Here is a 12,429-nt window from a genome sequence, read left to right as displayed (position 1 = left end):
ACCTACATTATCATTTGAATCAACCAGTCGGAAATAGCGATTGTTTCTCAATAGCTATTTTTGACATGTGGCTTGATATTCTTTCCTTCCTTTCATACAATAGCATTCATCATATGTAGTTAACCCTGATGTTGATAGCACTGTGTACCAATCTTTTCTGTCGCATTGTGTGTTCTGGTTGCGCTACACTATACACAAGCTCCAAGATGTCAATCAGTTCCTTATAACTTGTACTGTGCAATGGTAATTGTGAATTCTGTACACTGCCATGCTGCAGAGAGCACGCCAGAGGGAACAAAAATATTGCAATGAGAAAAAAAGGCCAGACATGATGAATGTGAACAAGTAGGACACCTTGAAAAACGACTTTTAATAGAAAAATAATGCCGACGGTTCGTTCATGAAAGTCCTGTTTAGAGCGACGTCGCAGCACTACCTTAAAACGTCTCAAAAATGTATTCTTCCCCTGCCCCCAACCATTGTAGCCACCTTTTTCATAGACCCTTCACTGCCAACAGGGTAGAGATCAAAGCTGCTTCTGTAGCTTAATGACATGTACATAATTAGTTTATGCTCGACAATAACCTACCCACCTTTCTTCCCCGCCCCCATACAGTTGATCTAGAGCAGCAAGTAAATGCCACCACCAGGGAAGAATACCTGCACGAATTAAAACAAAAGCTGGACTTCGCATTTATAAAAGGAATTCACAACAAGAAACCCATGCCAAAGCTTGCTTTTGCACCAAAGGCACGTGCCTTCATCCTGAGAGCATGTGCCCGACATGTCCATAGTGTGTCACAAACCTGGCAGAGCAGCAAGCTATTTTGGCCGAAAGCTGCTGCCACTGCAGTTCCTTCTAGTGTAATGCTTCTGGCTCCATCAAACACAGAGTATTTCAGGACACCAGCAGCTTGACGGAAAAAAGAAAAGAAAAAGAAACAATCTTGTGATTGACAACACAAGTGCAAGCTTGACCAAATGTCCTTGGAAAGGCAAATGGGCCGTCGCCACCAGTGGTCCATGAGTGTCATCACTTGGGCTGCCTCAGTCGTCGTCAGAACCCTCACTTGCTGCCAGGTCCGAGTCCTCCACTGCACTGTCTTCTTCGTCGGCCCTGTCCTCCTCATCTTCTGAGATGTCCCACTGTGGGTGTGTTTCTTGCACCTTTTGTGCAGGCTTCACATCGAGCCGGAGATTGTGCATGACGTCAAGGTCACGGTACGAGTCACTGCGCACATGTAGTGTGTAATGGTAGATCCCCGGTCGTGAAGGAGCTGTGAACTTGAGAACCACCTCCTCCGAGTCAACCAAGTTTGTTACCAGAAAGGGCACAGTGGATAGGCTCCTCTGCTTCTTGTCGACTAGGTACACCCACCAGAACTCCTGTTTGTCATCGGGAAACAGTGGGCAGTGGACACTGTGTGACCGTCGGGACTTTTTCTCAAGGTTCTTGTCCTTTTTGGAGACCTTGTGCTGGATGCTCTGCCAGTCATCATCCTCCTCTGCTGCTGCTGCTGAAGAGTTCCGGTTGGCTGCACTATTCCTTCGGCTTGCATGCTTCTCACTGTGCCTTTCATCATCACTGTCGTCAGAGTAGCTGTCTTCATCCACGTCGCCTGCCTCGTGCTGCTCTTCGTCTCGCGCCGGCTGAGGATGTGCCTCTTCCTTTGTTGTTTCTGTCACCACTGCCTGCTGCTTCTTGCCTTTGTTCTGTGTGGCATTCTTCTTCTTTCCCTTCCCACCCTTCGCTCCTTTCTTCTTACGTGACTTGTCCCAGCCTTTGTGCTTGTTGTTAGCAGTGCTTCGTACCTGAGGTGAGTTGTCCTTCAGATCCCCAGCTGCAGCCTCCGCTTCTTCTGCACCAGATGCATCCTCTGCCTCTGGCTGTGTGGCTTCCTCTTTTGCATTAGATAGCAGGGGCCTCCTGGTCAGCGTTGCTGTGACTGTCACAATCGACTCAGCTGTGATTACGCCTTCGTCCTCGTCATCCAAAACTTCTGTGCTTACGCTGAGCACAATGAGAGGCAAATTCTCGAGGCAAGTAAGGATGTCCTCGTACTGAGCATCACTGAGGTTTCGGAAGAGTGCCCGCCTGTCGGCAGCCGGAAGTGCACACAATTGGTGTAGGCTCCTGATGGACCTGCGCTTGCCACTCAGGTGTTTGAGGAGCTCCTCCGTGACATGCGGAAGCTGGAGAAACGGATGACTGTGCTCCCACTGGGCCTGCACCAGAAGCGCGCTCAGCCGCATGGCCGACTCCAGAGTCTCCAGGCTAGGGATCCTCGAAATGCGACCAGCCAGGCCGAGCATCGTGAGCTGCGAGGCGCAGTGGACAAACTCGGCTAGCAGGGCGGGGCACTTTCGGAGGACGTAGCACCTGTCCTCGTCCAAACCGGGGCTAAGAGGTATGCGTAGCATGTGCGCGTAAAGCAGGGCACGTGCCTTGATGCTGTACTCGTAGCATAGTGGCCGCTCGCGGTTCTTTTCGTTGAAGTTGGGCAGCATTTTGATGAGGGCTGGGATCTCGACGTCGTCCGTAGGTCGGAGCACAATCTCTGGGTTGTGACTCTTTTCAAATTCTAGGGAAGCTGCCAAAACCATGATGACACGGCGCAAGATGAGCATGTGACACTTGTTGATGAAGTACAGGTACAGATGCGAAGTGTCCAGAAGGACCTGGTCTTCACCGTACTTGGCCGAGCGGTACCACCAGACACCGACCGCAACGGGGAGCGCTATCATGAAAACGGCTGCGTACAAACCTAGAACCCAGAGCGAGTTCTCCTTCTCGACGATCCACGACGGAAGGGCAATGCCGAAAGACGTGGCTCCGGGCCCGTCCGGGTTGCCGTACGTCTCCCAGTTCTTCCGCGCCTCTTCGTCAGTGAGCGCCGCGTACGCCTTGGCAATCATCATGAACTTCTGCTCATCGCCGGTATCCTTGTCAGGATGGTAGACCAAGCTGAGTTTGTGGTATGCTTTACGTATGGCCCGTTCCGACGACGACGGATCGATCTCTAGGATCTCGTACGGGTCCCACTTAACGAAGTCGTGCTCTAGGTGAGCCACTTTGTAAGCGGTTGCGGCCATGGCTACCCATCCAAGCACGAGCAGGACGCGGACAATGTTCTGCTTCGTGCGGCGCCACGGCTGGTTGACGCGCAGACGCCGGGTCTTGTCCAGACACTGCGGGCAGCGGCAGCTGCGCCGGCCGCCGCTGCCTTTCTTGTCGTCGGCTGCGCGCTCGTCCTTTGGCCAGAAGTAGTAGGTGCAGGGGATCACCACGAGCGCGAGAAACGAAAGCAGGAAGTAAAAGAATGTACCGCCGCTCTCGTCGTACTGAAACTTAGCACCGGCCATGTTGCACCCACGAAACAGAGGCCAGCCTCCGGCGACTACACAACCGAGGGAAGCACCACGTCTTCAGCGCTTCCGGCTCACGTCGAGAATGACACGTGACACCAACAGCTTTGGTTCGCCGTCGCACTGCGAGAAGGCGCCATCGTCGTTACCTTATTCAACCCTTATTCTGTCGCGTCAGCAAACTTTAACGAGGCTTTGCCGTAGTTATAAGTGCACTGTGTGGTCTATATTTTTTTTTCTTTCAGACGCACAGATAAGCACACAAAAAGCTGTGTCGTTCTTTTTTTTTTCGCTATGTGATGTTCGCGACCTCTACGACCGCACAAACATTGGCAAGAGTGGCAAGAATCCTCAGCCTGCGTAGCTGCATTGTAGTTCATTATTAGCGAGCAGCCGTGTAACGTTATTGAGTGTAACATTTCATTGATTAAAAACGGCCGTCTTTAAAGGCTCTACTTGCGAGTTCCGCGAGACTGGTAGGCATCATCATCAGCTGTATCGTCTGCTTTCCGTGCTTCCCTCCCGATTAGCCTTCCCTACCCTAATTTCAGCTGCTGCGTACTTTATTTCCTCGATGCTGTCAGTCCCTTTACCGCTGTTGGCTCGAACGTTCAGGGCCTGCTCACTGTTAATCGCATCTTTGAGCGTGTGTGTGCCAACGAGTTTCACATCGTGCGGTCGAGTCGTCGTCTGTCAAGGCGCCACTGATACTTTGTGACGTCGGTAAGATTTCTTGTTTGTTTCGTTCACCTTCATATATTTCCTTTAACGGTACGAACTGGAGGTATGCATTGAACGAGGAAAACGAAAAGTAAATGAAAAAGGTAATTATTCGTGTCTAACTGTGGCGCTATTTTGTGAAAAACTGCGCTAGGGACGAGACACCGAGGTAGAAGACATGACGAATGCAGCCCTTCGTAATCAGGGTCGGTGGGTCACTGACACGCACTCTACTGCGTCGCGAGTTCCCCCGCGGAAGGAGGAAACGATGGTTTACCTTTGCATATTCGCGATAGAGCAGAACCGTCGAAGAAGCGCGGAGGTTGACAGTATAGTGCAGAAATTGATATGGTCAACGCGTCCATGGGCGTTCTCCATCAAAAAGCTGTCCTTGCATTATTCGCGTCCTTCTGCCGCCAGCAAATTAACTAGAGTTGACCCTTCGCGAATATTGCTGTTAAAACACGCGTCTAAAGGTTGGCGGACATGTAGCTGGAAAGCGACGGTGTGCCGCATACGCCCAGTGTTGCGGTGGCTTCTTTCTAACAAAAATGTACTGCGTGCAGTTGGCGAGTGCGCTTATAGTCTAAACTGCAGCGAGTGCGCAAATTTTTGCATTTCTTGTGCTTTGACGCGCTAAATAATGAAGGAAGCAGCGGTCCTCTTATCTGCGCTTCAACGCTTAAATCTTTGCCTGCACCACATAATGGAGGCTTGAAAGAAAGAGCTAGAGCGCCATGCGGACACTCAAATTCCCCGTTATTGGCGAGTTTCCACGAACGTGCCCGCTTTAAATATTTGCTACGTGCGTGGTCGTTATTGAGCTTGTTTCCTTGAACGAAAAGAAAGCGGATGACGTCTGTCGGTGAGGACCGGGTTTGAGCATGCAATTAAGGGGCTCTGCGCTTCCTTTTGCATGGGGGCGGAGGCATTGTTTGCCTTGGTGGACAGAGGCACACATCTTGCTTCAACTGTGCTTCAAGAATGGCGTCTGCTGCCATTGTTATCTTTTTTCCTCAAGCGCAACGCGCGTTTCACTGCTAGCGATTTTGTTGCATGGCGCCAGCTATGGCCGCAAATTTAGTTTGCTACAGCAGTTGTCGTTGGGTGTGATATGGCTTCAGAATTAAAGTGGTGAAATATTTATCAGACGAAGGCAAGCAGCCAGACATCTGGGAGAACAGGAACAACAGAAAGATCCCGAATTGCCCTATTTTGATGCTGCCAGCTTAATAATTTTGCTCTTGGCTACTCCGCCATAAGTTTGCCCTATATACTACATAAGGAACACCATTTTTTGGCCTGTTAATTTACTCTTGGTTCATCTCCAGAACATGTATACATTTTCTTCTTGTCGGCAAACATCGAATCCCGGCCTCGGCGGCCGCATTTCGATGGGGGCGAAATGCAAAAACACCCGTGGTGCTTGGTGCACGTTAAAGAATCCCAGGTGGTCGAAATTTCCGGAGTCCTCCGCTACGGCGTGCCTCATAATCAGAAGGTGGTTTTGGCACCTAAAACCGCAGAATTTTTTTTAATACGCAAAGAATTGCACAGTTTTGTCAAAATTGGACAAGTGTGGCTACGACTACCACCAGTTGGAAGTTTACTCCATGGCGCCCACAGGGCTGAATGCATGTGCATGTGCTAAATTCTGTGCACGATTCTGCCTATAAATTAATTCACATGTGTGTGCACGATCTGACCTTCCACGCTTCCTTAACCAGCAACCTTCTTTACATGTACAGACTGCGGTTTGTTGTGAGCCGTCCTTCGTTACCTTGGTTCTGCCATGTGGTTCGCCCTGGCGCGACCCATTGCTCCGAGTCGATCAGCGGTCACATTTAAGCTTGGTACGTCGTCATTCCATTACAGTCAGCTTTTGTAATACGACTGCAAGTGTACGTGTTCTGTCTCTCTTTCTTTCTTTCTTTCTTTTGAGGGGAGGGGGACATAATAGCGGTCACATAAAGACATTTAGTCTTCCCTGAAAATGTCATTCAAAATGTTCGTTGTACATTCACTCTAAAAACGTTTACACCGTTGGGGTTGCATTTTCTCCCCAAAGGATAATCGTAATCTGTCTTGCCCGCATTTCCTTTCTTTAATGCTTCGAGTCTGGTACTTCGTCCCAGTCACGAACGGCTTGCGCGTTATCTTGACACAGCATTCTCGACAGGAAAGTAGCGAGCGCAGTTTTTTCAAGCGAGGGAACGCAAGAAGGCCGATGACGATTATTGTTTGGGGACAAGATAAGCCCCAAAGGGTGTAAACTCATATAACTCATTCATAAACAAAAACATTTCTTGGCAAATTCCTTCTATGTAATCCATGAGACTGAAACAAATGATTGATTGATGCCTCTGTACAACTAAGGCTTGAAGTGGCTACTTGGTAATTGGCTACTATGAACGCCTATCATATTCTTGCACTTCCAGTGAAAGAACAGGACACAAACCCATTCTGCCTTGTTTTTGTTTTTTTGCATTCATCCATGTCATGTTCCGTGGTTAGCTCAAGAACAACGCACAGTTACACTAGCTTGTTCCTTGCAGCAGGGAACAAGAAAGGGAGGGGGGGAGTACAGTTAAACTTCGATATAACTTGAATTAGGAAGGAACAGCGCCAACTAAGACGAACACAAGAGGGGAGAACGACACAGGACAAGCGCCGACACAGGACAAGCGACAAGCGCTTGTCCTGTGTCGTTCTCCCCTCTTGTGTTCGTCTTAGTTGGCGCTGTTCCTTCCTAATTCAAGTATGCACAATCTAGCCCAAATGAATGTTCTCCTGAACTATGTTTCGATATAACGAAATCTAAAATCGTCAATTTGCTTCGTTATATCGAAATTTCGTTCTATTGAAATTCGACCTTTTACGCAAATAAGTACCATCGCCGATCGACTTTTCCTTGCCCGGAAAGGGGCCGCAGAATTTGAACGAGAAATTTCATTTTGATAAATTTGGAACTCTACGAAGAATGACACGGTTTCATGCCACGTACGTCGACGATATAAGCCAGTCACTCTTTGGCGTGCTCTCCGCCTCCGCGGCTGATGTTGCCTGCACTGGGACGACGCTATCAGGAAAAGCGCCGGCAGCGAATGCTTTGTCTGCCTCTCGCAACGGATCACCGAAACTCGAGATTACGCTACCTCCACTAAATGCGCGGTAAGACCAGCGGGGTGAATCTCCGCATGGCTGCCATTGGCTGTTTTCGAGCAGACGCTCTTTCGACGCTAGCGCCAAGGTCCAGTTACAGCCCTAACCGCAGGGCGACGCAGAAGCAAAATGGTGGCGCACACGATTGTTTACGTTGTCATGGCAACAGGTACAGCAGCCGCGCGGCGCCTCCTCTCCCAAACGTTTTTCTTTTCTTTTATTATGCCGACCAGCTCCGCTCCCTTTCCCCCATGCGGCGGTGCGCCGCATTTTTTTTTATTTGTTTTTACACGTACGCGGCGCGTTTATATATATATATATATACCGCGCACGCGTGTTACGGCGCACCACGCTAGCCCTAACGACGCGCCAATGCGCGCGCTACGCAGCGCATTGGCATTGCTTTCGAGCTGGCGCGTGGTGCACCGTGAGCTATGCGTTGGCACGCATGCAGTCTTGCCCACACTTTCACCAGCATGTGCCGGGACATAAAAAAATTCCACTTCCAACACAACAGATCTTTGCTCTCGCGTTATTGGCTTCGTTTCCGAAAACAGATTTTTGTTATAACGAGGTGTGATACACGCTCAAAAAATGAGCGAAAGTGAAATAAAGTACATGACATATACAAGAGTACTAAACACAAAAGTTCACGGACGGTGAAATAACAAAAAAAAGCGCTAGAAAACGCGAAGGGTGTTTCATGTACACACACATACACACACACAAAAAAAAATTATACGCCCTGAAGAACGAAATGTAGAAGATATTGCACAAAACTGGACATGTACGATATGTACGACAATACATAGTCATGACAACTATAGAAAGGGAAAACTCATTGGTAATGGCAAAAACAATGACACGCAAAATACCTAAAAATAGAATAAAATGCTAACATTGTTTAATTGACAGCCTACCAAGAACAAAGAGCTTACTTATACACCTGCACGAAAGTATATGAAATGCGTGACATGTTCATTACTGCTGAACAAATTGAAAAAAAAAACATGGCAGAACAAGAATAATGTTATACTAGCTAAAACCTGAAATACACATTATCACATTATTTTACACTTGGCCACAACTTGAGTAACGGTGGCAAAGGGAACAGAAGGTAGCCGGCTTTTGCAGCAGCACATAGAAAATATTCGCAGAAAGGCCTATTTCTTAATCAAAGAACAGGTAAAATAAACCAACAACACGACTTAATCCTGAATGCAATGCTTAGCAATAAAATTACGTAAGGCACTAAGTCGTACCTACTGGGCACTCCTTTGTATAATAAACACGAACTGCAGAAATCTGCATGTAGGACACTTGCAATGCTCATGCTTTCCAGAAGAAAAAAAGAAAGCGTATCATGCCTACACATGAAGGTTGTTCGCACGGTTTTCCCATCGGCGATTACTGAGATAATACACAAACACGAACAGTAATTTTTCAGCTGTTAGTACGTTTAATTGTAGAACGTGACACACAGTAAAAGCGCTGATGGCGGTATGGAAAGCTGGGCAAATTATTGAAGTTGTAGAATGAGACTTGGCACAGAAAAACACAAGTCATAGACTAGGTGACAATGAGGAGGAACATCTATTTGTCAACTTTCTCTACCGGCAAGAGGGAAGTGTAGCACAATCAAGGCGCAACGACATACGGAGGCTCAGGAGCGCACACATGGACAGGGCTGTGTTCGCGTGCATGCGCCTTCTGATGTCCTTGGGTCTGCGCGCTCACCTGTTGCCTTTAGGCACCCAGAACAACCTTGCAGGGCTTGTTTTTGAAGTATTTGTGCACCACTGCACGATGCACGAGCGATACGTATGAGTCGTGAAACGGGTGAAACATCACGGAACACAAGCACACAGCTACCGAGGACCACGAAACTTATGAAACTACCCACGCCAGTCAATGCACAGCAGCGCACGCTTCCCGATAACAGCAGATAACGAAACATGAAACGTCATGCAGCGGGCTAGTTGGCGCCGGGCCGGCGGGGCCGCACGGCATGCGCGCGGAGACCGTCGAAGGTGGGGGAGTTGCGAGGAGAGTGTCGCTACTTTACGAAGTTTAAGGGGCTTTACTGCCACCTAAAACCCCTTAAACTTTGTAAAGTAGCGACACACTCCACTTCCTCCGCCTTCACTCCTCCTCGTTTCTCCTCTTTCACGCTCCCTCCTCGACCCTGGCGCCGCCTACACTGCTCGAGCGTAGCAACGGCGCCAACATGCGCTCCTCGCCACTTCGTAGACACTTATCGAGCAAAAATGGCGCTGATGCACGGCGTGAGGGCCCACGTGATGCTATTAGGCCAATAGCAACGCGGCATCAGCCTCGGCCAGAGTGCACGAGGAGGAGGCGGCATTCTTCAAAGCGTGGCACTACTTTACAAAGTTTAAAGGGACACTAAAGCGAAACAATAAATCAGTTTAGACTAATGAAGCATTGTCTGAGAACCCTGCAGGCAGTCATTTAAAAAAAAAAAATAGTTTGATTATTAGATGAGAAAATGCAGGTCCAAGTATCAGTATTTGAATTTTGCGCCGAAACCCCAGCGCTGGTACGTCAGCGTGACGCCAGGGATTCCAAAGTACGTTTTCGCATTTGGGCCGCGTTGGATGAATAAAGGTTTTCAAAACTTGCCATGTCTAATGTCTGGTTCCTTTAGAACACAATGTAGTCCATCTGTACCGCTATATATAATTAGTAGGCCCTAGAAGATGCCATCAAAATACAAGATGTCACAGCCCCCAGGTGTGGGAACTTAAGTAGGCATCGCCACCCGTATTTCGTTCTTGCGCTTTTTCTGGCTTACCAAACGTCTTATCATTGTAAGAGTGGTGTTTTTAGTGTTGTAGAACGGTAATTTACTGATGCAGAAGAAATCATTTTTCACTTTAGTGCCCCTTTAAGGGGGCTTTATTGCCACCGAAACAGGGGAGTTTCCCTGCACTGGTGAGACGGCTTACACAGTGCCACATCGTCTCGGTAATCCCACTTTTTGCACACGATGCGCATCAGCCACGCTAACCCCTCGCGCGCGCTTGATCCCGTTACTGCGAGCGCGCTCCCCTCCCCCTCTTTCCCTTTGATCGAGCTGAAAGCGGCATTCTCATTCTCACCCACTTGCACCTAAAGCACACAGTGCGCAGGTCGCGAAAGGATCTTATCTCACTTGGACCTCATAGAAAACGCGACGTGGCTCCACTTAGATGGTCGCTTGGAGAGGGGAGTTTGCAGGCAGCTGCTTGTAATTCAATCATTTGACCATATCTGCGTCCGCGGAAGTTTTCATTTATTGTGTCGATCGGCATTAATTTGAGGCGGCAGTGAAATTACGTTATATTGAAATTGCCTACAAACACGCTTGGTTATAATGAGGTTATAAATAGATGGTGTTCTATGTACAAGAGGTTATGAAAAGGTAAATAATTCATTATATCTAGGTTTAACTATTTCCTTGCAAAATTTAAAGAATGTACGGTGTACCACTTTGAGGACACAGTTGAAAAGCTTGCTTGGCATCTGCAAGCAACATTGAAAAGCGGCCCTGGTGCGTAAATACATGGCTGAAAAATAGCAGATGGGGAGTGACAGAAAGTTAGATATATATAGGAACTTATGGCCACTTAGCGCAAATCGACAAAAAGAAGGGGAGGAAGGAACAAAGTGACAAGGATGGCCTTGTCCCTTCCTCCCCTTATTTTTGTCAATTTGCAGAAGTGGCCATAGTTCCTACGGTCCGTAGTACAGTATGAATCGACTAGCCCAGCAACAAGTATTACTTAGAGGTTGTTAATAAGAGCTGTTAAGGTGAAATTACACAGGGACATTTTACTAGTATTTCGCGCAGCATGTGATGGCTTGGAGCATGGTCGGCATCCCAATTTTATTATTTATTTGCAGTCAAACCATGTTTGTTATACCTTTTGTTATATGTCCAACATTATTTATAAGCTTGTGTTCATTACTTGCTGATATTGGTGACAAACAATTTAGGTCTACTTAATTGTTATATCCAGTAGATGATTGTATTCACATTCATTATATCATGGTTGAACATGTGTACAAGGAAAAAGAAAAAGCTCTGTGCATTATTGGGATGGGGGCTCTACAATGGTTGTGTTTATATTTATATTTTTCCCTTTTATTAGTCAGTGTATAGGGGGCGGGGGGGGGGATTTTCTTCCATTGTTAAAGGGGTACTCTCATGACCTTTCTGACTTGTCTTTTTTTTTTTCGCTTGCTAAATTGAAGTCCGAACCCTCTAAGCATAGAAAAATATACCAGCAAGAGTAAGAGCAACATGAATGATTTACTGTAATATTTTGTATTATGAACCAGGAAGTGGATGTGTCGTGATCACAAGTGCTTGCTTCATTCCTGCAAATTGATGCAGCTGCAACATGCGATTGCAACAAGAAAAATTGTGTGCAGCACCCTCATTTATTTCTTTATGTGCAATGTCATCATATGTAGCTTGATTGCTACACAATGGCAGTAAATTTGGCTCTGTTCAGAGTTCCTATTGTGCATAATAATAAGGTTACAAATGGGGATTATACATACATACAGAGGGAGGTCCCATAGTCAACAGACTGTACAGGGGACCTCCCATTACAAATGAGTAGGATATGTAAATACAAAGCAGCTATATGCAACACACAAGACACCATATTAAGTTAGTCACTAGCTAACTCTGTAAAATATTGAATGACACAAACCACTTATTCATATAATGATAACGATAAAATTGTTGTATTGAGTGCAATAATTTACGAAGGTTTGATTTGAATGTGTAAAAATGAATTCCAAAGTAGTGTGGCTGAAAAATTAGTAGTAAGCTTACCATAATTAGTTCTAGCTTTTGCTAGTAAATAGCTGTTGGTAGAAGCAAAATGGGTAGACGTGTAATATGGATACTGGGTGTTAGTAATTATAGGGAATGGGAGCTTTCCGTTAACAGATTTATAAACAAGTATTCCAAGTGAGTATTTATTTAGTTTCTGTAATGATCAAATGCCGTTAGATCTGAGCTATGGAGATGCTTCTGATGTGTAGCTGTTACGTGTAATGATGCGAATTGCTTGATTTTGGGTATGCTGTAGTGGGGATAAATGTCTGGGATATGCATTTCCCCATGATAATATGCAATAATTAGTATGCGTCTGAATAAAAGCA

The 12,429-nt window shown here is 46.9% G+C and overlaps 2 protein-coding genes across 6 annotated transcripts in view; one reads left to right on the top strand and one right to left on the bottom strand.

Moving 5' to 3' along the window:
* Positions 1-349: 349 nt before the first annotated feature.
* On the bottom strand, positions 350-3,526 carry Sec63 (translocation protein Sec63). The gene has a single exon (XM_065456136.1). The coding sequence runs from the start codon at positions 3,361-3,363 to the stop codon at positions 1,048-1,050; it is 2,316 nt and encodes a 771-aa protein (XP_065312208.1). The 5' UTR covers positions 3,364-3,526; the 3' UTR covers positions 350-1,047.
* Positions 3,527-3,725: 199 nt separating this feature from the next.
* Positions 3,726-12,429, top strand: part of LOC135921807 (probable phytanoyl-CoA dioxygenase) — an 87,451-nt gene continuing 78,747 nt past the window's right edge. The window contains exons 1-2 of one of the 5 annotated variants that reach the window (XM_065456139.1): positions 3,726-4,089; positions 5,835-5,939. In XM_065456139.1, the coding sequence (XP_065312211.1) occupies positions 5,879-5,939 (61 nt within the window). In that variant the 5' untranslated portion in view covers positions 3,726-4,089; positions 5,835-5,878. Of the gene's footprint in view, positions 4,090-4,169; positions 4,191-5,834; positions 5,940-12,429 lie in introns of those variants that run through there. The other 4 variants (XM_065456137.1, XM_065456138.1, XM_065456140.1 and 1 more) reach the window with 4 other exon arrangements.

The sequence above is a fragment of the Dermacentor albipictus genome, chromosome 6 (genome assembly GCF_038994185.2).
Source record: "Dermacentor albipictus isolate Rhodes 1998 colony chromosome 6, USDA_Dalb.pri_finalv2, whole genome shotgun sequence".
Lineage (NCBI taxonomy): Eukaryota > Metazoa > Arthropoda > Arachnida > Ixodida > Ixodidae > Dermacentor > Dermacentor albipictus.
This window is presented reverse-complemented; position numbering and strand designations above follow the sequence as displayed.

Coding starts and splice junctions, on each gene's coding strand:
- Sec63 (XM_065456136.1), bottom strand. CDS start 3,363: ATGGCCGGTGCTAAGTTTCAGTACGACGAGAGCGGCGGTACATTCTTT.